Here is a 27,393-nt window from a genome sequence, read left to right as displayed (position 1 = left end):
TTAACATTATTTCCATTTTCACTAATAGGACAAATAATCATGCAACAGTAATCATGTTGCATTAAAAGTGCTTCCGTTGCACTACACTCATACAGACTCAGTGGGGAAAAAGACCTTATAATGCATCTTTAATGGAGTCAGTGTGGTAGCAGCACCTTCCCTCTACCAATGCAGTTATGAAACCCTTTGGTCCCATCAGGGCCGACAGGCTGGCGAACAACCAGGACACTTAAAGACCTCATTATCTGATTGGGTGACACCGAGTCGCCCATCTCAGGCTGAATGACCTGGGCGGCATGTTTACGTCTCTGGACCCAAGGGCTGCTTGTGAAGCCCAAGTCGTCTGGGGAGAGCTCACCCGAGCCCTTGTACCTGCTGGAGGAGGATGTACCAGCTACAATGGGCGAGCTGCTGAAAGGATGTGTGGCCAGAGGAGAGGTCACATGACTGCAAGGAAAAAGCTTACGAGGCAAGAGAGGGCTTCCTACAGGACTGCCAAGGGGATTCCTGTAAGGGTCAGAGCGGAAAGTCGATATCCGTGGGATGGCGAGGGGGCTGCCGTAGAGGGCCTGAGGACGGGTGACTCTGCGGTTGGGCCGGGGCGAAGCAGGGGCAAAATCGGACTCTGAAGAGCTGCAAACAGCCGAATCCTCCAGAGAATAAAAGAAGCGCCTGGTCTTTCTGTTTGGCCTTTTTAAACTCTCATTGGCAATACCTTCTTCAGACTCTTCCTCCGCTAGACCTTGGCTCCATCCTGGCTTACGAGTTCCACGGCTTCCCAGCAGGACCACACAAACACCCCTTCCTCCCTGCTGCTGCTCTTCCGCCTTCAGGGCTTCGTAGGCCTTGCGCGTGCCTTCCAGATACTCATACTCCACCACAGCACACACTTTGCGCCCCAGTTCCAGGTGTCTCTTAGTATAGCACTTCAACTCCGTAGGGATCTCTTTTCCAGGCCGCAGAATGCGGAGAGATGAGATGGTGCCGTAGGGGGAAAACACCCGCATTGCGGCTTCCATGATGCCTAGCTGCTCCACACCGGGTGACCCGTTTTCCTCGTCTTTTACACCGTCTAGGAAGTTCCAGGCCAGAAGTAGCTTGCTTGTGGGGATGCACAGGAGCCAGTCAGGTACCGGAGTCCTTCGTCGCACCTTGGTTCCCATCTCATTCACTTCCAGCTGCGGAGACGTTCTTGCAGCCGCCAGTGTGGTGCGCCAGTCACGCGTGAGATCTTTAATCTATGAAATCACGAATCAAAGCACAGGTTTTAGGTTACATCTTATGTTGTTAAATTAACATTTATTGTATTATTTTAGTGTCGTGTTACATTGATAGTGTCTTGTATTTGTTAGACACTATGCACCTTCTATATAGTATCTACCATCCTCAGCCTGTGGAAAAGCTACTTGTAATGAGTTTTGATTCATCATGTGAATTTCTCATTACCACCTATATTTTTAGGTGGTTGTCTGCCAATTATAAAGGTACAAAACAGATGTAGTAATTCAGAGGGTTGGTCTTTAACTGTAAATTTAAACTCAACCCGTAAAACCTAAAATGTAAAATTCAGACAACCAGTTTTTTTTTTTTTTAAACAGTTTTACAGTTTGTTTCGTGATGACACTTCAAATCAGATTGAGATGTTGCTGATTATTTGATCTCACCTTCTTGAAAGACGTCAGCAGCTTCAAGCTAACATAACCCATCTTGTTTCTTTGCACATGTTTTAGCAGAAAAGCATCATCTGCCAGATTCTCATCAGAAAGGTAGTTCTCCAGCTGGGCAGCAATGTTTTGCGTCAAATCATCATTTGGAGGAATCCAGAGATCACCCTCACACAAATCCTCCTCAAAAACATCAGTCAAATCAGTTGAACTCCTGAAAAACAGAGTGGTTTTTTATAATATAAAATTAGCCTACTGCCTGTTTAAAAAGCTTCCAGAGTGGATTTTTACATTACAATTTAGAAACTCAAAGTTATTTTGATATTTCATATATTTTCAGAAATATTATAAGCTTATCCATTAACCTACCCATCCAAACTGTCATTTTGCCCATCATCAGTGAATGAGAACGGCCCCTTTGATTGCTGAGTGTCTTCACAATGGAAGATATCAGTAAAACCAGGTGAGGACATGCTGTTGACAAATTATTTAGATCTTACTGACACTGACAAAACTAAACGTCGAAAATATGTGCTAATTAGTTGTTAAACTGTGTTGTAAACAGCCTACCTGGCGTCTCTCCTATATGTTTCCCCGTAACCCGCCACACATCACCTGAAGACAGGTGATCCTTTTCAGAATACTGATTTATACGTCCTTACGTCACCAATAAAAACGAGGCATACTGGGCGACGTCATGCTTGCTCTGAAACAAACGTGGGTAAATTATAAATTCATAAGGATTTTTTTTTTTAATCTTTCAGATTTTTAAAAAGACATTTTCGATTTTATAAATAAAAAACTATAGTCTCGAACATTAAAAAAAAGATTATTTGATATTAAATATTAGTAGGCTACGTATGCACATGTGCACTGAATGCAAAGTGCCGTTTGGAAGCATAAATTAATGTAGTGGAAAGATTGTATTTTTGTCATAACCACCAAAAATTGAGACCCCCGCCATATTGCCAGAGGCACGTGCTCTCTCCGCGTCTTGAGCCAAGTGGATTTTTTTGAATGCAGCTTCCAAAAGACAAAAAAATAGCCGCATTATAACCAATCACACACGATTCTGTTGAGCTTATGAATGCAATGGCCAATCAGAGGCGTTCAGATGAGTCATCGCTGAAACGCCCTGCACTCTGCCGAATGCTTTTTTTTTTTTTTTAAATGAATCTGTTTTTTTATTGCATATGAACATATATAACAGTAAGAGAAATACAACTTTGCATATAAATGCCATCAGTACACAAGATTACAAGTAAAATAAAAAATTAGCCAGAGGAAGAAAGAAAACATAAAATAAATAAAACAACTAAAATAATGAAGACGGTACAGTTTACTTGTCTATTTCAAATTTGCAGATAATGTTAGAAGTCCTGAGAGCTTTTTTTGTTTTACATTTATATACCATATTAGAGTATTGTTTAAATTCGTTTATAAAATTTAAAAAATTTGGTTTACCACCCCACTCTGCCGAATGCTCTCATCAGAAACAATAATATGCAGATGTAAGAGATTCATTTCACAGTGTAAACAGCTTCAGTTGATTACAATGAAAGTTTTTGAGAGTTCTTGAACTCTGGCTAGACTGAAATCAACGATAATGTTCATTGATAATGTAAATGTTCTTTGCTCTCTTTCTGTACAATGAAAGTGTTTTAATTTGTAACTTACAATGTTGTTTATCAAATTCACGTTAAATACACAGTCGTATTAAAATAGTTTATGATACCCATATTTAAGTAAAAACACGGGTTTTATGCGTAGTTAATAGATTACTCAGTCATTAGGCTACTTTGCATGCATTTGAGAATGAGATATAACTTACAATGTTGTTTATCAAATTCACGTTAAATACACAGTCGTATTAAAATAGTTTATGATACCCATATTTAAGTAAAAACACGGGTTTTATGCGTAGTTAATAGATTACTCAGTCATTAGGCTACTTTGCATGCATTTGAGAATGAGATATTTCATGATATAGTTAACACGTTTGGGAATATTTCGAATAAAAAAAGGAAAGATTAAATTAAAACCAATAAGCCTACATTAGTTATACAGATTGTGGCTTCTGTGCGTCACATAATGACAAGCAATACGAGCCCCCCTCAAAAATAAGTGCATGACGCCCCTGCACGTAGCCTCTTTTCCCAAGACGTTAATACAAATTTAATGGGTGTGTTAATTACTTTGTGAGCCATGGACTTTTGGAGACCCTGTAGACTTTATGCAAACCTACCTTTGACCCGACCTGTGTGTGTAGTGTGAGGGATGAGGTGTCAAGATTAAGTGCAAAGTGTATTCCAAATGAATAGGTACCACAGGGGATCCGTGAGACGGTAGTGCTGGATTACAGCCGACCCCCCTATAGGCTTCCTGTATATTAGGACTGTTACCATTCCTCGTGTTAAGGACACGTTTTTCCTCACGTAGGCCTATGTGCCATTCTTCAGAGAGCACGAAGGTGTTCTGAAGTCCTGCTAATTATCTACCATTATTCGCAGCCAATAAACACACTCAGGATAATGTGTGCTCAAGCATATTATCATTACAGTAAGTTGCCTTTGTAGATGTAAGCGACTCGGTGTGACCGGAATTAGAGCTATTGCTGACAAATACTAATAACACCGCACAGAACCATTTTCGCGATTTTTCAGATTATCAAGTTCTGACTGGTTAAGCAATGCCACCAAAATGTAACTACACAATAAAATAAAGTAATTGCGTCAGTGTTGGGTCCGAGTCCACCTTGTCGAGTCCTAGTTTTTAATAAGCCATTTACCCTGCAACTGGATGGATAAGCCATTTCACAAATAAATTGCCATGACATATCATCACCAACAGGTGACAGTCGTTGATAGAAGATGGTTCTGCAGAGGTGCTGCAAATGCTTTGCTTGAAACTCATAGTAGCACACTTTATCACTTGTAAGATTTTAAATAGCATTTATTTACTAATAATGACCATTTACAGCATATTTCAGCTTGTGACAAACTTACAGTTTACTCCATGTCGTTTCCAGAGAGTATCAAATGATTTATTGCGCGAGCATTTGACAGCAGGTGGCGCATTTGAACAGTGAACTGATTCAATTCAGTTTGAGATTATTGATTTGAGTTATTGATTATTTGACTGATTTTAAAAGTAATTGTAGATTAATTTGAAACGCATAAATGCACTCGATATGCAAGCCATGTCTGAAAGTGTTGCTGCACGGACATAAACACAATGTGTTATGTTTTTACGTTACAATATTAGGCTATGACAGAATTGACTCTAAAGGCATTTCTATTGAGGAAAGTAAATCGATTAAACAATTAAGTTCCCTTAAGACGTTGACCCGTGTTTATGCAGACGGGTTTCGTAACTCGAGCACAACAAGGTCCCATGAGAACATCAACAGCTCTGATCCTGTGACTGTACCGTCTATAATTAGCCGGTGGAACTGGAACAGGGTGATGAAAGTTCCAGGTAACACGGAGACAGAAACTCGATTGCCTTCTAGAGCCTCCGCAGCAGACGCAAAGCAAAACAGTGACTCCTGCACAGATAGATGCCATCCAATTTAATGCATAATTTTCTTCACTAACTGTGCACGCTATTGCATCGGGGTGAGAACTGGGAGTCACGAGTCACCACAAATGCAAAGGAGTTTCGACCAACCGGCTTGTGCAATTTCAGGATGTGCCCAAATAACATGATGCAATCACTATTCCTTTCCCATATGTGTGATATACTTGCGATTCAAACCCGAATATAAATGAAAACTGCGTAAAATTCTGGCTTTATTAAGTTTTGTACATGATGCAAAGGTTTCAGACAAAACTGCAACATGCACATCGAAAGCACCATGGAAACTCTATCATTTCCATATGGAAATTCCATCGAACTCGGTACAAACAAACTGAAAGCTACTGGGTGCATGTTGTACTCGCTGTTTGGGCAAATATTCCCCCGAATCAGCCCACGTGGGGTCTAAGCAGGAGTTTCCCCCATCACCAATGGCAGAGCGAGAGCGAGACGCTTGTGGAACATTTCTAGCCAATGAGAAAGGCGAGCGTTTCGCATAGCCGCGCCCACTCGAAAGCGGTATAAAAGCGAGGGTTTCACTTGAAGTCGGCAGAAACAACTTCTAAGACACAGCGAAACGAGCAAAGGAATACTACAGCTACGAGCCATATTTGGATTATACTTTGGCCAGCACACTTTGACTGGATTTTAATATTTGCGAGCTCTTCCGGAGACTTGTGGATCACTATTATTTGAAGCAAAATGACCCTGGAAGAAGTCGTTGGATGCAATATCACTGATAAAAAGTAAGTTCTACATTGCATGCATTGCATACACATTCAGTGCGAATCTCAATGGGCATCTTACTATACAGACAACCATCCGACTGTCGCTTACCATTGTCCGCATGTTTTTACAGAATGGACACCGTGAGCCAAGCATTGGAAGAGCTGCTGGTAGCAGCACAGAGACAGGACTGTCTTACAGTCGGCGTTTATGAGTCTGCAAAACTAATGAATGTGTAAGTATATACTTATGTATGACTTTTACACATGCTGTTGTATTGCGTTATCCCGACAAACAGGAGACTAATTGCCATTCATTTGATCTACAGAGACCCAGATTGTGTCGTACTGTGCGTTCTGGCCACCGATGAGGAGGACCAGGATGATATTGCGCTGCAGATTCACTTCACGCTCCTTCAGGCGTTCTGCTGCGACAATGATATCAACATCCTTCGGGTGTCTGGGCTGAGACGCCTAGCACAGGTGCTCGGCGAGCCAACCACCGTGGACAACAACGAGCCAAGGGACTTCCACTGCATCATAGTCACTGTAAGTAGACTTAGAATTAGCTCGTTGCATGATCATATGCAACATGCATTCATAGTTAAATCTTAAGATCATATGACATTGACTTACGGTGCATTTCATGCGTTTCACAGAACTCTCAATGTCAGCCACTCAAGTGCGAGGCACTGAAGGACGTGGGCAACTACTGCGAAGAGAGCCGCTGCAAGAACCAATGGATTCCTTATCTGTCCCTGCAAGAACGCTGAACGAACGGCGATGCTTTTGATGCAATGAAAGGATGAACGAGTCATTCTCTGCGAATGAAAGCAAAAGGGCTCTGCACCAGCCGCCGTTGAGTGCTGCGTCATTCAAAGGGGCTGTGAGAGAGAAGTGGAGCTCTTGGAACTGTGCGCACGGGACCGGTACATTCCACCCTGCCCCTCCAGCTTGTGTGACCTCCGTTGAAGAAAAAAAAAAAAGTGGTAGCGGAGGAACAAGTTGTGGGAACATGAACTGTGAAAGGCTGCCTGTCGGCGCAAGCGGTGCCGGAGAACTTGCACGCGGGCGGCGTGGGCGTGCCATGGGTTGGAAAGCGACGAGTGTGCGTCACTATCGCTGCCTGGGGGGCGAACATTTTCAAATGCCGAGTGAATGATCTGTGTATGTGCCGGACTTTAGTGACTATGAACTGCAGTGGCATTAATGCCAAGCTACAAATGGACCGCAATCGCTTGTTAGACTGCACTGAGAAGGACAGTGTTTGTGGAACAAAATGAATTCTGTTGAGTTATTGAGAAATGCATATTATGAATTGATGTAAGTTATTTCCAGTCATTTAAATAGAGTAACATATGCATTGCTGCTCTTGTCAAATGCAGTATTGTTTCAATAAATTGTTGATTGAGAATTGTACACCTCTCTGTCTTATGGTTTTGCTTTGGGTGTTGGGGTGGTAGATTCAATAACTGGTGACAAAGCAATACTACTGCAAATGCAGACTGACTTCCCTTGGTCAAAGTTTAAAATAACAAAACATTTCCTGTTAAACATCCTTGTAAATCCTTAAAGTCTTGCCAGATTTAGTTCGGACTGTATGAGTGAGAGGGAATTACCCCACTGAGGTGTGAATGCATTCAGTGGAAATGTTAAGGAAGACCAAGCCGTAAGTGACGTGCAAACAAATCAACAGTTTGCCAAAGGATAGTCTTCATATCCTTTTGTCCTGGAATCAGCGTCATATCCTTACTGATACACAGTTAATTACGAAACCGTACTGACAGGAATGCAGACTTTACAAGTAATTCATGTCCTGTTCCGTCAACTTTGGCAAGCTCTGCTCCTCCCTAAAGAGCCTGTACAGGGCTTGCATAACCTCCAAAAAAGGATCTGACAACATGATCCATATACACTGAACAAAATTATAAACGCAACACTTGTTTTTGGAAATATGCATGGAAATGATATGCAGATGAGGTCATGCATAGTAAAACTAGGCGTTGTAATGTCCATATATGGTGATTTCGGGGAGGAGACGGGGTGTAAATGCACGTACGCACAATCTTTCTCTGACTGGGATTTATAAAAGGATTTTTGCGCAGGTTCTGGCGTACGAATGGGTTTATAAATCTGAAAACTTTTGTGCGTACGCAAAATCTAGTTTTTCAGCGTACGTACAGTTTTAGGATGAAATCTACGGAGAGTTTTATAAATGAGACACCTGGGCTGGGGTGGTTACACGTGGTCTGCGGTTGTGAGGCCGGTTGGATGTACTGCCAAATTCTCTGAAACGCCTTTGGAGACGGCTTATGGTAGAGAAATGAACATTCAATTCACGGGCAACAGCTCTGGTGGACATTCCTGCAGTCAGCATGCCAATTACACGCTCCCTCAAAACTTGCGACATCTGTGGCATTGTGCTGTGTGATAAAACTGCACATTTTAGAGTGGCCTTTTATTGTGGCCAGCCTAAGGCACACCTGTGCAATAATCATGCTGTCTAATCAGCATCTTGATATGCCACACCTGTGAGGTGGATGGATTATCTCGGCAAAGGAGAAGTGCTCACTAACACAGATTTAGACAGATTTGTGAACCATATTTGAGAGAAATAGGCCTTTTGTGTACATAGAAAAAGTCTTTGAGTTCAGCTCATGAAAAATGGGGGCAAAAACAAAAGTGTTGCGTTTATAATTTTGTTCAGTGTAAAATAGCTTTTCAGTAAGTGATTTGAGGTTTTATTACGGGTATCTTATCACAGGTCTCTTGCTGTTTGTAGAACAATCTCTAATTGTTATGTAGCAGACAACTTGTGACAGTACACATATTACACCAGCAGTCCCACTGGGCAGACTGGGATTGTGTTTTCCTCAAGGGTAAAATGGTGATGCTAGATCATGCTTCATCCTTTCACGGCTTGGTCTTGGTTACTATAGGACAAAGCTTTAACCATTAAGCTACCACTATCCTTTAGTAACAATCTGGCACACTTCTTTGTCAGCTTTGTTTTTCCAGCTCCATCCAGTTGCTGTTCAGGTCAGGGTTGAGAACTGTTGAGAGGTGAAGAGCTACATAGTTGCACACAGTTGCTTGTAAAACAAACAGAGCGTCTTATGAGATCCTTCCAACAAAACACCACCATCCTGGTATTTAGATAACTATAATACGATTCACAATCACATGCACGTTGTTGTGATATTCTCTGAGCATTTGCTCGTTTACTGCTAATCTGAAGCAACAGAATGCTAGTATTATACAGTCACTGTCAAAGTGAGCTCGATAATAATGATTAAAGATAGATTTGTATTAAGGGATAATAATAGAAAAGAGGAATCAGAGTTTCCAAAATTAGTCTCCTTTGAGATGAAAGACATCAAGCATTTTTTTCCGGGCATTCCCTGAGTTGATTGTGCGTCTGACGTAGGCCGTTTCTGATTACGCATTGGAACCCCGGAAACGTCACTGACCATTTAAGGGCAAATCTGAAAGCGCCGAGTATGTCTCTTCTTCTCAACACCAGCGCGAAATATAGTCATTCTCAGTGTTTAAAGTATCACATTATACATGTTTGTTTGGATAAGGCATCTCCTAACCGCTCACCGGCGGAGTCGTGCCCAGCGCTCCTGCGCCGGTATGTGAGGAATGCAGAAACAGTGGCTGTGTTTCCATAGATGTGCAGCGTGAATGCGCTAGCTGTTGCCCACAAGGTGCGAGAATGAATCATGCTGTTTTTTTGTCTTATCGTGATCACGGGGAAGAGTCTAGAATGAGCGGATAAAACAGTCATTTAAATGCTGATGACATGCTATAAAGCTCCCAAACGTGGACTATGATGGACATTTATTAACATAGGATAGGATATTAACATTTTTTCAAAATCAGCTTTTGTATAGATACATCAGGACCGGTTCTAGAATCAAATCTCTGAGGTTGCTTCTGAAATTAGTGAGGATGCTCTAGCATTAAAGGGATAGTTCACTCAAAAATTAAAATTCTGTCATTAATTACTCACTCTCATTACGTTCCAAACCCGTAAGGCCTTCGTTCATCTTCGGAACACAAATTAAGATATTTTTGATGAAATCTGAGAGCTCTCTGACCCTCCATAGACAGCAGAAAGGTAGAAAGTTCCAGAAAGATACCAAGAACATCGACAAAATAGTCCACGTGACATCAGTGGTTCAACCGTAATTTTATGAAGCTACTAGAACACTGGCTACATCGTCAACGCTGCAAAAACACGATGTAAACAGCAACCTTTGACGCTGACACCGTGTCTACACCGGATGCGAGCGGCGCGACAAAATACTATAGAACTCATTATAATCAGTGATGCTGTCTACACTGGATGCGGTGCGACACGACAAACCCCCGACAGAAAACTGCTGCTGCGTTCCATTTATTGACACAATATTGACACAAATTTCATATGATTTTCAATGGTTGCTTTGTCGTGTGCGGTGCGGTGCGGCGCGGCGCAACAACTGTCGCGTCCGGTGTAGACACGGTGTGAGGTTGAGGCACTCACGAACGCAGCAATTAAAGGAGTTAAGCAATTATAAAACAATTCACGAGAGCAAAAATTGGGAAAAAATATTTTAATTAACATGTCAATGTCCAATAAAGTCATACAAAACCAGGTCGCCTGTGCAAATTACAGAATTTACATGAATACACATTGTGAAAATAAATATAAAAGCAATTAACAGAAACACTGATATACACATTACACAGAAATACATTTGTGTTACTATAAAATCTAGATTCTTTTAAAAAGCATGACCAAGAGAGAAGCATACAGGAATAGATACACCTACACAAGCTGACTCTAAAAAGCAGTTCAGTATTTTTAAAAACACTCATAGGCAGAAACTCTGGGCCCCTGGTGAAATTTTCCCTTCCCATAAAGCCTTGATCTGTGTGCGCTGTAATGACTATATACCACCCAGTCTGTTTCTGTTTGACTCTGGTCTCTGAGGTCGTCAGGTACATTCAGGCTGGCAGTAGCGCTTCTTTCCACCTCCACCCAAACGAGCAGCCAAGACGCGATTCTGGCCAAGTTTATGACCCATCCTGCAGAGCAGACCAAATTAAATAGACAGTAAAACTACAGCTTGTGAATGCTCTCATTTTCATTGCACTGTATAAGTCTTTAATCAGCATTTTATCTCACCACTATAAACACATTGCTCATGCTTAATTACAGCTACCAATTACTAGGTTACAGCAGATGCTGACAGTGTTTTTAGAGAAAGGGGCTCTATGGCTCGCCAGCTTACAAAGAACAAGGATATTGCTGAAAGCTCTCCGGAAATTATCGTATCATTGTTACTGTATCAATGTCATTGACAAATAAGGGTATCCAATATGAGGAAAAATAGTTTATATAAAACGTATGTATGAAAAAAGTATGTTGCAATATAATTTTGTATTTTTATTTAGTGACATTTTGATTTATGTCAGGTGGTGTAACCATTGAGTAAAGAGAAATTACTACATCTGAAGTTATTGCAAAAACACAATAAATGGCAAAAAAATGTATTAATTTAAAAATAATGTTTTATACATGTAAAAAAAAAAAAAGGAAAAAAAAGAAAGTAAAATAATCACAAATTTTGAGCTGTGCATTTGGTCAGTTTATGACAAATTGAATATCACACACACACACAAGCTATATATATATATATATATATATATATAAGTAAAATATTATACAATATTTTTCAATAAAATATAGTACTTAATGTATCTTGTTTTCCTCTTCATTTTTTAAAATTCAGGAAGATTTCCACCTTAATGTTTTTGATCACAAAAATATATAAATAATTTTAATTCAGAAAAGTAAAACTGACAAAATTAATAATAATAATAATAATAATAATAGATGTTCATAGAAAAGGTTTTATTATCAAAAAACACAAATACAATTATCAAAATAAACAGGTATAAATAAAATTAATTTGTATTAATAAACTATTTCTTTGCTTTTGTTGTTTTCTTTATTCATCTGTCGTGATTATGATTATTTTAAATCCTTTTATGTAAATCACTTTGAATTACCATTGTGTATGCAATGTGCTCTATAAATGAAACAAATATTGTTACACGTAGCATTTTGTAGCAACAGTAATCTACATGTTCTAATGAAACCCATCCCCAGGTGCTGGAGTGAACGTGACTGCTGCAGGAATCAGCTGGGTGAGCTGTGAACTGAAGGTCTGGCGTGTCTCTTCACTTGCAGTCACGGTGGAAACAGGGAGTGGGTGAGCTTTAAGAATATGTGCTATTGTGCGGCACGCTTGCAACGCAGCTGACCAGACAATAGCTAGCTGTGTGTTCCTCTCCAGACTGCTGGAAAAAGCGTGCATGCGTGCTCAGCCCTAGAGCCGTCACACTGCAGCACAATGGCAGCAAAAGACTAAAAGACTAATTTGCCTGAACGTGACTGGTGACTAGAGTCGAAAGTGCTGGCGAATGCTGACGTTAAGCCAGAAAGCGTGTGAGAGAAAAAGTGGGGCGGTTACAGAAACAGAGAGCCTTTTCTTTCACTTGGCAAAAGCCCTGGCTGATTTAAAGTTGCTGACAGTATTTAGTTCAGACAGCAGGGCTATTAATAGAAAGGCCTGCCGGAGTATTTTTAGCACAACAGGGCTATATTTATATCTCAGGGAGTGGTGGCCTTGTAGATAAAATAAGGGGCTTCTTGATTCTGTAATGGATGTTAAAAAAAACCAAGACGGATTCTCTTGCCCCTCCTGAGGTTCTGCTGAATTGGCCCGAAACATTTTTGCCGTGATTGAAAGCTCAACAGAGCCTCTCTTTTGTAAGTTGTGTGCAGTGCTGGACGGCTGGGACTGAGTTGCCGTGCATCTTAGCCATAATTATAGACTTGCTTTAAGCCCCCCCCACCACCCAGTTTAGCCCGAATTGTAACCAACAAGCACACTTACCATATGAATGCATATGCCAGTGATTCCCATTGAAACCAGTCTTTAATTAAATAAAACCACACCTATTATACTGACCTCTATGTATTAGGGTCAGTGACAAATACGGGCGTCCAATGTAAGGAAAAGTAACTATGTTTTAAAAATCTAGCTTAAAACGCATCTGGCAAATCTTAGAAACAAAATCTTAGTATTCAGTTTCATTTCATATAATAATAATAATAAAAAAACTTTTTTTTAACCATTTTAACCAACAAACATTTTCTAAAAACAACTGTCTAGTGAAGAGTAATAGCATATTCTCTTGATTTCCTTTCCATATGTTAGAGCTGCTTTACAGCAGAATTTGGATTTGTCTTGTATTTCATGAAGTTAGCATCACTGATTCTGTTACTTACATGTTTACAGCGGCTTTGAAACGATCTCTGTTGAATAAAGTGCTATATAAATAAAGGTGACTTGACTTGCATACACATACTTGTAAAAAAAAATTGAAGTTTTAATTTGACGTTTACATTTTGTCTTTTTACTTCAAACTTAAGCGCTTAATTCAATGTTACTTGCCATTTCTTTGATTAATTGTGCAACAAGCAATTTTGTAGTAAATTTTTTTCTACACCATTTTTTTCTGTGCATGAGCATGTTCATCTAAAGCATATGCATTTATGCATTTCAAATATTTCAAATAGTTGAAATGCATGATATTTCAAATATTAATCATATTGCATATGCATAGAGAGAGATAGAAATGCATATGCAATATGATTAATATGATTATTGTATATGTAAAACACACACACACACACACACACACACACACACACACATATAAAAAGCACTATTAGGCACAGTAGATATACACAGGTGATTCACATCTAGAAATGTCTACTTCTAAAAAACATATTATAAAACAGAGACGTGGCAGTTATAATTTTGTTCTGACTGTCGTGTCAGTGCTTCTGGCTGAATCTGGCCTGCTGTAATCTTTGTTCTTTTGCACTGACACAGATGAGAGCGTGTCATTGTACGCTTGCACGTCTGATGTCTTCACTTTGAGAGAGCTGCTGCTGCTGCTAATTTGGTCTTCGATCGAGAAGCATCGGCAGACGTCTGACTACGAGCGCTACCCATTCTTCACATGAGTCATGAGGCCTCCTCCAGAGCCCAACAGACTCAGCCTTTACTGCCGTCTGAAGTGTCAGACCATCTGCAGTGAAGATACCAGTGATGCATCAGGAGAACATGTGGTGCGTAAGATAGTTTAAAATAGCCTTTTCTAGATCACTTTCACAAAAGGAAATTACATCCAGCTGAGACATTTATAAGATAAGAAATAAAATCAGATCTAATCCAGAATTGCATGCATAGTCTCAGACAAGACATCATAAGTGTAAAATCTGGCTCAATCAGGCATCTGACAGAACTTTTCATTCAAAGAACAGTCCTATATATTACAGTCGGCTACGGTTTTAGCAAGTGTGAATCAGAGAGCGATATCATGGTAACAATTAAATAAAGCCTGGATCATAGGTGGTCTCATTTAGTGTTATGGGCGAGTTCTACCCGTGAAAAAATGATAGTGTTCTGTTTAAAGTCCTTTACAGTGGGGAGATCAAGGGCAAAATCTCTCTCCTGGTGGAGATTTTATTCAAAGCCTTAACAAGCACAACATGGCAGCGTTTTCTACTGGTAATTTCATTGCCTTTTATGGCTTCACACTTAACTCTGTCTTAAATATTCAATATGAGGTTGCAGTATAATTTGAGCTTTTAAGTATTTCCAACTGATAGGCTTTATTAATGCTGACCAAAAAAAAAACACACAATACACTCTTCACGCTGCCTAATTATCCCGCACGCTGTTTATCAAGCAGTGCATGCCTGCATTTCATTTAGCAAGGGGTTGCAGCATTGCTATACTTTTAAGCTTTCCAAGTGATGAGAGTCGTCCATGCTGAAGAAGACAATAATTAAAGGGGTCATATAATGCGATTTCAAGTTTTCCTTTCGAGAGAGGCGGGGCATAGAGGACCTACAATAATGTACAGTATTTGAAAAATAATGTGTTTTTGAACATTAAAGCATGTCAACATATTCTGTTACACCAAATACACAAAATAATGATCTTTAAAAAAGCATCATATGACCCCTTTAATGCACTATACTCTTCAGGCATCCCAATGAGCTTACATGGTGTTTTCCATACATTGCATTCATGCGTTTCATTTTGCAAGTATTTGCAGTATTGCGTAAGTAGGTTGAGGTTTTATATATTTCCAAGTGATGAACATCATCCTTGATGACAAATAACATACTGTAGGCACCGTTCTCTTCATGTCTTGCAGTTAATTTGCATGCTGTTTTAATGCACTGCATGCATTCAGTTCGTTCGGTAAAGGGTTGCAGCATTGCTATAGGCCTAGTTGGAGTTTTTGAGTGTTTGTAAGTGATGGACTTTGTCCATGTTGTCCTTTGTCCAAGCTTGCATGTTGTTGTTTTTTTTTATGCAGCACATGCATGCATTTCCTTTAATAAGAGCTGTAGTACTGCTATGATTTGAGCTTTATGTATTTCTAAGTCATAAGCTTTGTTCTGGCAAAGACAACAATGCATGCACTATACTCTTTATACCGAGCAATACATTGCATGCTGTTTTTAATGCATTCATGGATTTCCTCTGGTAAAGGTTTTGCTATATTGCAGAATTGCTATAGTTGGAGTTTTTGAGTGTTTGTAAGTGATGGACTTTGACCATGTTGTCAAAAACAACCAACACTTACACAATATGCTCCTCAAACATCCCAATATGCTTGCATGCTGTATTTCAGTGCATGTGTGCATTAAGTTATTAAGGTGTTGCAGTAATGCTATAGTTTGAGCTGTATTTCCAAGTCATGAGCTTTGTTTATAATGACAAAGACAAACACATGCACTATACTGTTGCAACAAGCCAACAAGTGTTTGCTAGAGAAGTCTACACATCATGTTTTGCAAAAAGTCTGCATTCTATTTTTAATGCACTACATGCATGTATTTATTTTAGTATGGGGTTGCAGTATTGCTATAGTTTGAATTTTATGCAAGCTGACAAAGACAACCAATACACAAAATATCCGCTTCACGCTAATAAGCCTGCATGCAGTTTTTTTCATGCATTGCACGCCTTAAATTCGTGCATGACTTTTTTCCTTTTGAAGTCTTTCCAAGCACAGCATGCCTTTCACATAAACGCCAAACGTTGTGCACTTCAAGTGTCCTCCATGCTCTGCCGAGGTCTTTCCAAGGTAACTCAAATTTACCAACAGTGGAATTTCACCTCAGGCTTCACTAACACAAGAGAAGCCATTGTTTGGCCCCATGTGCATGTGTCTTTGTTTGAGGTGGCAGTTAATTGAAAGGTACGTGCAAAAGCGGCAGGAAGCCTTTAATGACACAAGGCCTTCATGTGGACGTTTCAGAGTGAGGTTTACACTCACGCCAACAGGTCTGACTGACCCACAGAGTTGAAAGGAATCTTTAAGTGCAGCCCATTTGAACTTCACCCATCCCGAGCCCCAGCCGCAGTGGATAGGTGGTTGGAGGGGTTGGGTGGGCTGTGGGACGGGGTGAGAGAGAGGGAGAGACAGTGGGAGTTGCAGGGTGTGGTGACTAAAGCCAAACTGCAGAAACGGCAGTTTCTGTTAGTGGTTCTTATTAATGTCAGCAGAGGTATTCCCACTGGATTTGAGACAAATCGTTAATCACCTAATCTTGACTACAAGATAGATCGAACTTCAGTTAATGGAAAATTGGATTTAGGATGAATTTTATGCACAAGCATACCATTGTCTGGTGTGCTTGTGCATATGGCAAACATAACTTATGGTGCATATAACTTATATTTACGTTTAAATCTTACATTTTGATTTAATATTTCTTTTCCCAAAGACAAAAACATTCATACAAAGCAAAAAAATTACTTTAAATACATTTTATAAATTTATTTTTAATAAATTTAATCAACATCTTTTCTTAAAGGTCCCATGGCATGAAAATGTCACTTTAGGAGGTTTTTTAACATTAATATGAGTTCCCCTAGCCTGCCTATGGTCCCCCAGTGGCTAGAAATGGCGATAGGTGTAAACCGAGCCCTGGGTATCCTGCTTTGCCTTTGAGAAAATGAAAGCTCAGATGGTCCAATCTGGAATCTTCCCTTTATGTCGTCATACGGGGAAAGGTTACCTCCCCTTTCTCTGCTTTGCCCGCCCAGAGAATTTGGCCCGCCCATGAGAAAATGAGCTACTACCGTGCGAGGCGAGCGCAATATTTTTTTTTTCCTCGAGAGACATCATGGCTTGCAAACGAGCGAAGCATGGCAGTTGCCCCGCCTCTCTCCTCCTCATTAGCATTTAAAGCTACAGACACAGAAATGGCACGTCCTAAGGAAAGCTCATTGTGGGACTGGCTCATAGTGGCTGAAATTCTGCACCAAGGCTGAATTTCGGGAAAGAGACTTCAGATACAGTACTAGGGACCACTTAGGCCTATATAAAAGCATCCAAAAAGCAGCATGTCATGGGACCTTTAAGGCATCTTATAAATTACATGGTATATCATTTTTTTTTTTTTACTTTTCACAACTTAATTTCAGCATAACCAAAAGCTAAATTAGCTATAATATGACAGTAGAATTTGCACTTTAGATAAAACTAAAATAATTTTGTAAATCAATGTTTAAATTAGTTAATCCAAATAGACAATTTAGAAAGTCATAATGAGTACTGTTTTTGAATTTTTTTTATATGTATCATATTTTCTGTTATGTACTAACTCACAATAATTTCTGCAGCTAGTCAGTATCTAGACATCAACTCTCTGCTTTCAAGTGGAAATACTATTTAAACTTTTACTAATACTATTGAAAGTGAAAATACTGTTTAAACTCTTTTCCCCCAATGGGCACTTGCTCTTAGACTGAACTAGGGCTGCACGATTAATCGCATGCGATATTTAACGCGCATCTTGTCAGCCCTAGACTGAACTGAACAAAATCATCATTTAGACAAGTATAAAATGCACTTTTTTTCAGATTGGTGCAATGCCTTGCCCCATAGACTTCCATGGAAAGTGCATAGCTATAAACACAAAACAAACCAACTTTCTCACACCACAACACAAACGCAAAGTCTTGTAAGTTTGTGTCATTCTGCCTAACAAAACCCGAATAGTTAGATTCATGTGCTCTGTGTATTTTCCAAACTTGTAGAATCTATATAGTTAAATGCACAGTTGAGAAATGTAAAATGCAGGATAGGCTTACAAAATGTCAAGATGACAAAATTGCTCTAAAGACATTGTATATTTTGCTCTTGAATTGGTAGCTATGTGTCCAGAGTTTCTGAGTTATAATTATGATCAAAGAGACTGAGCCCCCCGACCTCAAACTCAGGGCTGACTCAATGCAACTTACCGACACTAAAAATAGAAACGACCCCATTGCCATGCACACACACACCCTCTTGTTAGCCCTATTTTCTGACCAACAAAGAGAAGACGGGAGGGGTGGTGTGTGTGTGCATGGTTTTGTATGGGGGTATGGAAGAGTAGCACTGGAAAGTTGACTCATTCAATTGTCCCACAATTGCTCTTGCTGCCCGAAACTCTGGCATCCAGAAACCAGAATCCCTGCTCCATTTTTCAGGATATGTTTAGCATTTCCAATGGCTCCCAGTGGAGAGCTGCTCAGTAAGGTGAGGAAGAATGTGCAAAACAGAAAGGCCAGAACATTCCAGACAGGTTTGCGTACAGTGGCTACGGCTGGGAAACATGTTAATCTGCTTATTTATGGACGCTCAGAAAGATCCCTGGCTGACTCACTCATGCCACAGGCTGGGAAAAGTGTCTGGGCAGAGAGTGCTTCCACCCGATCATCATAGGAGTAATAACCACCTCCAACACAACCCTCCTCTCAGGTTAGAAATGCGGCGAGAAGCTCCATATTTAAATCATTTTGTTCGTCTACAGACTTTGGCTAAACCCAAATCGCCCTAATATGCCTATCTGGCCTGTACACAATCAAACCCTCCTCGGAAGGGCGCCGATCTAAATGTGGGGACGCATTGACCAGACAGCTTCTCCCTTCTCCCTCATTTTCGATATAAAAATATGTGTCTATGCCTAAACGTTGATCCCACATAAATGTCACAGCCTTCTAAATTAGTACCGAGCTGCACACTGAAACAATCATATCTGATATTATGTTAAATGGGATATTTCTGGCCATAACAAGACAGTGTGCACTCTGACAACTCTGAAAGCAAGAAACCGCAATGAAAGCTGTTTCTTTATATTTATTCACACACAGATATAGAGTCGGGTTCCATATTTTTAAGATTATCCTATTTAAATCAATGTGATAAATGAGTTAGGTTAAAAGTAATCTAAAAGTAATCTAAGAGTAGTTACCTAAAATGTGTAATGTAATGGATTACATTACTAACTACAATTTCTGTCATGTAATTTGGAATCAGTAACAGACTACAATTTGTAAGTAATCTACCCATTTGTGGTGGAAAAATACATTACTTTTGATGCTGAACAGAGAATTCCACCAATCAGAGAGTCGCAGTGAGCAAAGAGCGCCAAACAAGATCTTTAGCTCCGCCCACTCCCATGAAGCACTGCAAATGACATAATCGAGTCGGCCTCTTTACACTTTCTAAATACTTAAGTAATTTGTATACATGTATATTATGCAATAAACTGAAAATATATTGTTTCTATGGATACAAGCAAGAATTTTAGATGTATAGTTTTATATTTCTCTGTCAGTTTTGGTTTATGTCATTCGCAGTGCTTCATGGGATTGTAGTTCTTTCCCTCATTAAACCCATTAAGTACTGTCTTATACCTTTTTCTTTTTGACTGATTTTCATATACTTGCTTTGAATCAAATTTTGTAATGTTGTGATTCCCCTCATTGCTGGTTGGTTTGGTTCATGGCTAATTAATGAAGACTTTTGAGTTGTTGATGTCTCTAAATTGAACTCAGATGTGGGTTCAAGACAAATGAAACTCTGAAAGTGAGAAAGTTTAATCTGGGAACTTTGAGAAAACCTGACACATGATGTGTCTTTCAAATTGAAAGTGCCTAAAATGAGTTTTGTAGCATCAGAGTTTTACAAGTATCTGAGTTTCTCTTGATTTACACAGAAAACAGAACTGAGACGGAGAGATGTCCTAAACATCTGCAGTGTGTCTACACTGATAGTGACTAGTCAGAAATTAGAAAGGGTCATGAAGACTAAACACATTTTTGAGATATTATCAGATATAAATGTGGGAAATATTTTTGGCCAATTTTAAAAATTAACGTCACCATTTTTTTCTGGCCACATTTTTCTTGACCATATTTTAAATATATGCTAAATAAATGTTGTAAACAGCGAAGCTCAATTAAATATATTTTTGAAATGGAAAATATATTTAGTTTCAAACTTCATATACCAAAATATATTTCAAAATGTATTTCAGGGGCAATAAAATACATTTCAAATCTTACAGTAGCCTACATTTAGGCTTTATTCATTATTTATTTTTCATTCAAATGTGTTATTTATTCACACGTGTAAAAGACAACAAATAATGTGACATGTGAATGTTTTTTTCTTGGATTTAAATATATGGAGGGCAAAATATATTTTAAAATGCCTTTAAAAATGCATTTATATTTTTTAAATATATTCATCAAATATACAAAAAAGGGCAAAAATATATATGGTTAGAAAATATATTTTGAAACATTTTAGCAAATATATTTTGGGGGCATTGTTTGTATATTTTTAAATTGCATAAGGATTGGTACATCTGCAAAAAGTACTATTATTATTATGGCTTTAATACAGATTAACATATAACACACAGGTGTAGTGAAATACTATTGGAAAGCTGACGTGTCCTGCAGTGTGGCATAGTACTCTTAATCTAAAACCATTTAAAAAAAAATAATTTGTCAATCTCTAGAACCATTTAAAATAAACTAGTGTAAGTAAAAGATTGTGAAAAACATAAGATAAAATAATGTAACCATATACAGGACTTAATATATTCAGTACACTCTCCTTCATAAATTATGTACCCTATATACTCAGTTGACATGTTATGCATCAACTACTCAAATATATCAACCCCCACCTCAACAAAACAAACTTTTAATAAATCTAAAAACATAAAAAAATTACTTTTGATTAGAGCAAGCCAAACTTTACCAGATTGAACCCTGAAAAATACCCAGAAATTCACAGAAATTGTTATCCCCTTGAAATATAATTTGCACACTGTCCGTAGTTCTGTGATGATTGTGTTTAGGGAAGTGAGGAGGTGAAGAGGTCAAGCCATGGTGTAACTGTTTAGTTAGAAACAGGACAGCCAGGTGTGACCGAATCTGGTACCTCCAATTTTTAAAGAAGACATGCAGCTGTTGTCATTTAACAGCGTCACTCTGCCAACACACCTGCTGCTGACCACACACAAGCACACACACACACACACACACACACAAACACACACACACACACACACACACACACACACACACTCACACTGATGTCACTGTGTGGTCAGCAGAAACTCAGAGATCAGCCATGACACGATCCTGCAGACAGCAGACATCAGCTTTCTCACAGCCTGCAGCACATTTACCACTGCAACAACATGCGTCACTTCAGGAAAAATATTTGCATTGACATTTTACACAGTAACTGTCACTGACTACCATGGAAAGAAAGTGTTGCTTCAATCAGTAAATTTGTTACTCAATTTCTATATTCCTGCTAGAGTTCTACATAAATTACAGATCTGTGTGCTTATATGTGCATTTTTTGGTTTTCTTGAATATGCACGACCGGTATGCACAGGGTGATGCTGTAATTTTAAACGGTCTAATATGAACATGAATATGATGTTGAATATGATGCATAGGCAGCTACCTTCTAAGGCAGCATGCTAACTCAAATGAAACCTCATCTATTTCAAATGTTCTCTACAGCTCTGCATGCCCCCAAATGCTCTTATACATAAAGCACAAATATGGGAAACTCAGAATTGACATTAGCATGTTGTTTGCTAATGACGTTACATTCAGATAGATAAGCATAAAAACACATACTAGTGAAAAATATTGACATGTTGCTAGGGTAATGATGACATGAAAATCTAATAAGCATAACAGTGGAAAAGTATTAGCATTTTGAAAAACTAATGACCTGATACTCATTAGCAAATTGCTGCTTTGCTACTCAAATAAACATAATACATGCTGGTGAATAACATAGCATGTTGCTAAGCTAATGTTATGATACTTTGATAAGCATAGAAACACACCGTAGTGAAGAACATTGGCATGCTAATCTAATGAAGTAGCTAATGACATCATACTCTGATAAGCATAAAACACATATTAATGAAAAACATTAGCATGTTGCTAAGCTAATGGCTTTCCACTCTAATAAACGTAACATGCTAGTGAATAACATAGCATGTTGCTAAGCTAATGTTATGATACTTTAATAAGTATAGAAACACACTGTAATGAAGAACATTAGAATGCTAAGCTAATGAAGTGATATACTCCCTGTTGAAAAAACCAGCATATGCTGGTTAGGTATGTTTTGACGCTGGGATGCTGGTTTAAGCTGGTCCTTTGCTGGTTTATGCTGGTCCTTTTGCTGGTTTATGCTGGTCATGTGCTGGCAAAGGACCAGCATAAACCAGCAAAAGGACCAGCATAAACCAGCAAAGGACCAGTTTAAACCAGCAAAGGACCAGTTTAAACCAGCAAAGGACCAGTTTAAACCAGCAAAGGACCAGTTTAAACCAGCAAAGGACCAGTTTAAACCAGCAAAGGACCAGTTTAAACCAGCAAAGGACCAGTTTAAACCAGCAAAGGACCAGTTTAAACCAGCAAAGGACCAGTTTAAACCAGCAAAGGACCAGTTTAAACCAGCAAAGGACCAGTTTAAACCAGCAAAGGACCAGTTTAAACCAGCAAAGGACCAGTTTAAACCAGCAAAGGACCAGTTTAAACCAGCAAAGGACCAGTTTAAACCAGCAAAGGACCAGTTTAAACCAGCAAAGGACCAGTTTAAACCAGCAAAGGACCAGTTTAAACCAGCAAAGGACCAGTTTAAACCAGCAAAGGACCAGTTTAAACCAGCAAAGGACCAGTTTAAACCAGCAAAGGACCAGTTTAAACCAGCAAAGGACCAGCTTAAACCAGCATCCCAGCGTCAAAACATACCTAACCAGCATATGCTGTTTTTTTCAACAGGGCAAAACAACAATTAAATAGTATTCAAACGGAAATTAAACATCAAGAGATTTGAAACATTAAACATGAGCTCTGTGTAGCACCATAATATGACACATATAGTAAGAACTCTCAGATCCGTTTATGGTTTACGCCACTACATTTCACAACAGATCAGCCATTCAAGGAAAATCATCGCATAGATAATCAAATCATTCTGGTGGGCCAGATATTCATCAGAAACACGGTATTCTCACTGAATGAGGCACAAATGTTCTGTTCTAGATCATTAAGCGTCAAACACATTAGGGAAGTAGTGAAGTACACTGCGAACTCTAGGTGCGTCCCAATTCACATACTTATGCACTGTGTTTTTAGTATAAATGGTGTGATTAGTGAGTTCACTGAAAATTCCAAAATGAAAATTACACTTCTAATATATCTGGATGATGCACTTAACCAGAAAAAACAAAGTGTGGCTTGTTGGACAATTCATGCTCTTCATGGTTACAGGTATGACTATGATGTTGAATGACAAAATAACCTTATATAATCCATACAGCACATAGTGCATATTGTATAGTAGTCTATATCATTTAGGATTAACAACTAATTAACAACTACTGACTCCTGGCTGTTAGATAAATGACACAAATGTAAAAACTGGAGGTAAGCCATGGTCTGCTGACACAGATGTGTGTGTACAGGGTGTGCAGGATGTTTCAGGGATGATGATAAAGAGTGAAACGTATTCAGATGTTCAAATGACAACTGATTAACTGAAAGTCAACGTAGCTTTTAAACCTCTGACTCAACTAACCAGTCAATGGTTCCTGGGGGAAACAGACTTGTATAAACCCCAAAAGTTGCATTCGCAAGAAAAACCATTTGCAAAATATTTGCATGCGTTTGCATGGTTTGAGACAGTCACAAGGAAATCCCGCCCTGTGTGTAATTTTTCTGCCTGTCTGTCTCCTCCCAGTCTCCCAGACTGTAGCTCAGCCCTGTGACTCCCTGAACGTCTCTGTCTCTTCCTTGTGGGCACACCCCGGTCTGCTGAGAGAGTGGGCGAGAGAAAAGTAAAAGAAGTGGCGGGGTAGAGGGGAGAGAGAAAGTTTATCAGTCGGCAGTGACTCACGGAGGGAAAACCCTGGTTCGTGAGCCAAGATGGCTGAGGGGCGAGACTTTCCAGATGGTATAAACAGGACCCTGTTTAGTGCTAATGCTAATGGCTGTCTGATCTTTCTTCCTCATGGTCTCACTGCTACAGACAGACTGTTAATGACTTTCAGACATGACTTCCTGTGCTACAGACATCAGATCAGCATCTGTGCTGCCTTGTATTGATTTCTTAAAAGTCCATCTCGGTCACAAACACACGCTATCACGACTTTATAACTATTTACGCTGTGTTTTGCAATCCAGTAATCAAGCTCTAGATCATATGGGTCTGTTGCATCCTTCACAATTGCATCCTTCACAACTGGCTTGCAACTTCTTAAACCAGCATAAAATGTTTTGTTGGTTTTAGCTGGTCATGTTGGTTTATTTAAGAGTTTTAGAGGGATTCTGAGCACTTTTCAACTAGCTGCATAGATAAACCAGCTAAACACCATCTAGGCAAGCCAGGAAGACCAGTTTAAACCATCTAAAACCAGCAAGACTAGCAAACCATTTTAGGTTTGTTTAAGCATGTTTTTATTAGGAAAAGATGTATCAATTAAGCTTCCCTTTTTGGAAATGTTTGCACCACTATCTTGCTTACTTCCTTTTGCGAATGAAATGGTCCCCGTGAAAGTAAACCGTGCAATTAATTTGTTTTGAATTCAAATAGCTAAAGTCAGGATTGTGCACAGTAATTTTGGACTGGCTGCAGCAAAGAAGAGAAAATACATCGCATATAACAAGATATTCATCACCTCCCACAAAAGCAGCAGCAGCTTGTGCAAGGGCGTTCTGACTAATGATTCATCAGCTTTTATTGGAGCTATTTCCATCAAAGAAGCATGCATGCTTTTGGCTGCAATGCTGTCAGATTTGGAAATATACATGCATCACACACTAAGAATAATACACAGTTCAATACTGGACTATACATACACACTGCATTTAAACACAATAATCTATCTGCTACCACTGGATACCATCCAATGCACATCCATGACATTTTGCGTATCCAGTTAATGTATAATCTGTTGCACCATTTTGTGTATAGATGTTTACATAATGTAGAATGTGTACATACTGTGTATAAATGTGTATTGCTAACTGCATGTACATACTGTGTATAATGTGTAGTGCTAACTGTAAGTATGTCTAATAGTACACTGTGTGTACTGACTATATGTATGTGCATATTGCACATTGTCATCTGTATGTTTATATGTAAATAGTTTCTGCACTGTCTGGAGCACGCTCCCAAGAATTTCACTCACCAAGGCACATGTGCTGTGGTGATGTGACAATAAAAGTGACTTTGACTTTGACTTTGAATAGAAGCGATACTCACGTATGCCTTGACATATGGCATTGCAAACCGTTGCAAACAAGAAAAAGAGCGAGAATTCAAAACCTTACTGATTGTAATGAGTGTTGGAATAATAACTTTAATCATTTACACAGCCACAAAGTGAAGCAAAGTCTCATTTCTTCAGAGCTTTATGATTTCATAAAGGAATTATGAAACAGTCCATCCTCACATGACACTCAGCGAGCAGGATTTAATCTAATAACTGGGATTTAAGGAATTTTAACTCCCCCACCCCCCTCGGTCATTCTCTTTCAGATCATCATCTCTTTCTTCATCTATCTATCCATCCATCCAAGTCATGGTAGTCTAATATTACGACTGGTAAACAGGAGGTTGGTAGAGCAAACGCTGTGCTTTGAAGCAAGGCAAGGCAAGTTGCTTTGGATATAATCATCCACAGTCTTCTAGAATGATTGATCCTCAGTTTGATCCTCAATCTGTCTCTTCTACTGAGACTTTAGGAGCTTTTCTGATGTTCTGATACTGCGGTAAATGATAAGTGAGTGATGAGTTATCTGGTCACATTTAATTCTTTGCACTCTATGGTAATAAACAGATCCCTCAGAGAATTCAGTTAAAAAAGTTCCTCTTCCTGTTAATGCATTCCAACTTTCAAATTTAAGACTTTATTCTTTGCCGCTTTGGTGACATATGTCTTTCCACACATAAGTTGTAGAACTGATACTTATAAACAGCTGAAGACAATTTGCAGGTCTTCTTAAACTAGCAATTCATAAATCAGTCATTGAATTAGACTGAGAAAATTGCTCTGACTAATGCCGTAAACAGGGGCCTCGTAGCTTCTTATCAAACTCAATCTGACTGTCTGCTGGTAACACCCAGCCTTGATGTACAGCCAGGACCCTCAAAGACTAATCACTACTGAAAAACACTTGCCAGCATGGGCTGGTTTGCTGGCAAATACTGAAGAAAAAAATACTGTCCTTAAGTACAGATCACAGGAACCCTTTGAAATGAAAGAAGTGTCAGACTGAAGTTGTCACTGAGTCATGATTGTGAATATTCAGAACGCAGCTGCTGTATGTGAGTAATTTAGTGTGCAGTAAGACTATGCGTTTGAAGAGAATATGTTCAAAGAAGCATGAAAGGGAGACCCCGGTAAGTTTCCCTCTGGCTTCCTGTAAGAGCCAGGTGTGAGTCAAGTGAAAGCCACACATCTGATCTGGGTTTGGACAGATTTGCTTATTAGATCACAAAGGCAGGATAACTCTTTACAAGATATGAAAGAGTTTAGCTGTTGCACATGTCTATTTTGACATGAATGATCAAAGAAAAGGTGGTGCTTACCTGTGCACAATTTACAGACACAGTGATACAGTGTTCTGCTAGTTACTGCTTTGGTGTTGCCAGGTTGTTCATTCTTGCCTAAGCAAACACCACTAGTGTTTTCATGTCCAGTACTAGTAAAACTGCATGATTCTCTGCACCAATTTCAGTACATTTCAAAAACTGTTGTAACTATTTTATTTTAATATTTTTTTTTAGTTAAAGCTGCAGTCCGTAAGTTTTGCCTCTTTGTCGCCATCTCTGTTTGAAAACCTGGAATTGCAGCTGTGTGCGGAATTATCTATTTGCGTGGGTTGTGCTCCAGCGCGGATGAATCTAATGTTCTGAAGAGTATGTGTGGCAGTCAGTCACCGCAC

The 27,393-nt window shown here is 39.2% G+C and overlaps 2 protein-coding genes and 1 long non-coding RNA gene across 3 annotated transcripts in view; 1 reads left to right on the top strand and 2 right to left on the bottom strand.

The window, feature by feature from the left end:
- Window positions 1–2,347, bottom strand: larp6b (La ribonucleoprotein 6, translational regulator b). The gene is made up of 4 exons (XM_016476360.1): window positions 2,235–2,347; window positions 2,034–2,138; window positions 1,665–1,878; window positions 1–1,238 (listed from the first exon to the last, which is right to left on the bottom strand). Exons 2-4 carry the CDS (start codon window positions 2,135–2,137, stop codon window positions 138–140), a joined length of 1,419 nt encoding a protein of 472 aa, XP_016331846.1. The 5' UTR covers window position 2,138; window positions 2,235–2,347; the 3' UTR covers window positions 1–137.
- Window positions 2,348–5,778: 3,431 nt separating this feature from the next.
- Window positions 5,779–7,384, top strand: gadd45ba (growth arrest and DNA-damage-inducible, beta a). Its single transcript, XM_016476493.1, has 4 exons — window positions 5,779–5,986; window positions 6,100–6,201; window positions 6,295–6,514; window positions 6,625–7,384. The coding sequence occupies exons 1-4, from the start codon at window positions 5,943–5,945 to the stop codon at window positions 6,736–6,738; spliced, it is 480 nt and encodes a 159-aa protein (XP_016331979.1). The 5' UTR covers window positions 5,779–5,942; the 3' UTR covers window positions 6,739–7,384.
- Window positions 7,385–10,702: 3,318 nt separating this feature from the next.
- The window catches only part of LOC107680492 (uncharacterized), a 54,060-nt gene continuing 37,369 nt past the window's right edge, over window positions 10,703–27,393 (bottom strand). The window contains exon 3 of the long non-coding RNA XR_001633155.1: window positions 10,703–11,041. This is a non-coding gene — a long non-coding RNA (uncharacterized LOC107680492). The remainder of the gene's footprint in view (window positions 11,042–27,393) is intronic.

The sequence above is a fragment of the Sinocyclocheilus anshuiensis genome, unplaced genomic scaffold (genome assembly GCF_001515605.1).
Source record: "Sinocyclocheilus anshuiensis isolate Anshui unplaced genomic scaffold, SAMN03320099.WGS_v1.1 scaffold308, whole genome shotgun sequence".
Classification (NCBI taxonomy): domain Eukaryota; kingdom Metazoa; phylum Chordata; class Actinopteri; order Cypriniformes; family Cyprinidae; genus Sinocyclocheilus; species Sinocyclocheilus anshuiensis.
The sequence above is the reverse complement of the archived record's forward strand: the minus strand, read 5'-3'. Positions and strand labels throughout refer to the sequence as shown.

Bases quoted from the DNA above. Each gene is read 5' to 3' on its own strand.
- larp6b (XM_016476360.1), bottom strand. From the start codon at position 2,137: ATGTCCTCACCTGGTTTTACTGATATCTTCCATTGTGAAGACACTCAG. The intron at 1,879-2,033 runs GTAGGTTAATGG...TCTGTTTTTCAG, and splicing joins CAAAATGACAGTTTGGATGG to GAGTTCAACTGATTTGACTG. The intron at 1,239-1,664 runs GTGAGATCAAAT...GTGATTTCATAG, and splicing joins TGCTGACGTCTTTCAAGAAG to ATTAAAGATCTCACGCGTGA.
- gadd45ba (XM_016476493.1), top strand. From the start codon at position 5,943: ATGACCCTGGAAGAAGTCGTTGGATGCAATATCACTGATAAAAA. The intron at 5,987-6,099 runs GTAAGTTCTACA...ATGTTTTTACAG, and splicing joins TGCAATATCACTGATAAAAA to AATGGACACCGTGAGCCAAG. The intron at 6,202-6,294 runs GTAAGTATATAC...TTTGATCTACAG, and splicing joins TCTGCAAAACTAATGAATGT to AGACCCAGATTGTGTCGTAC.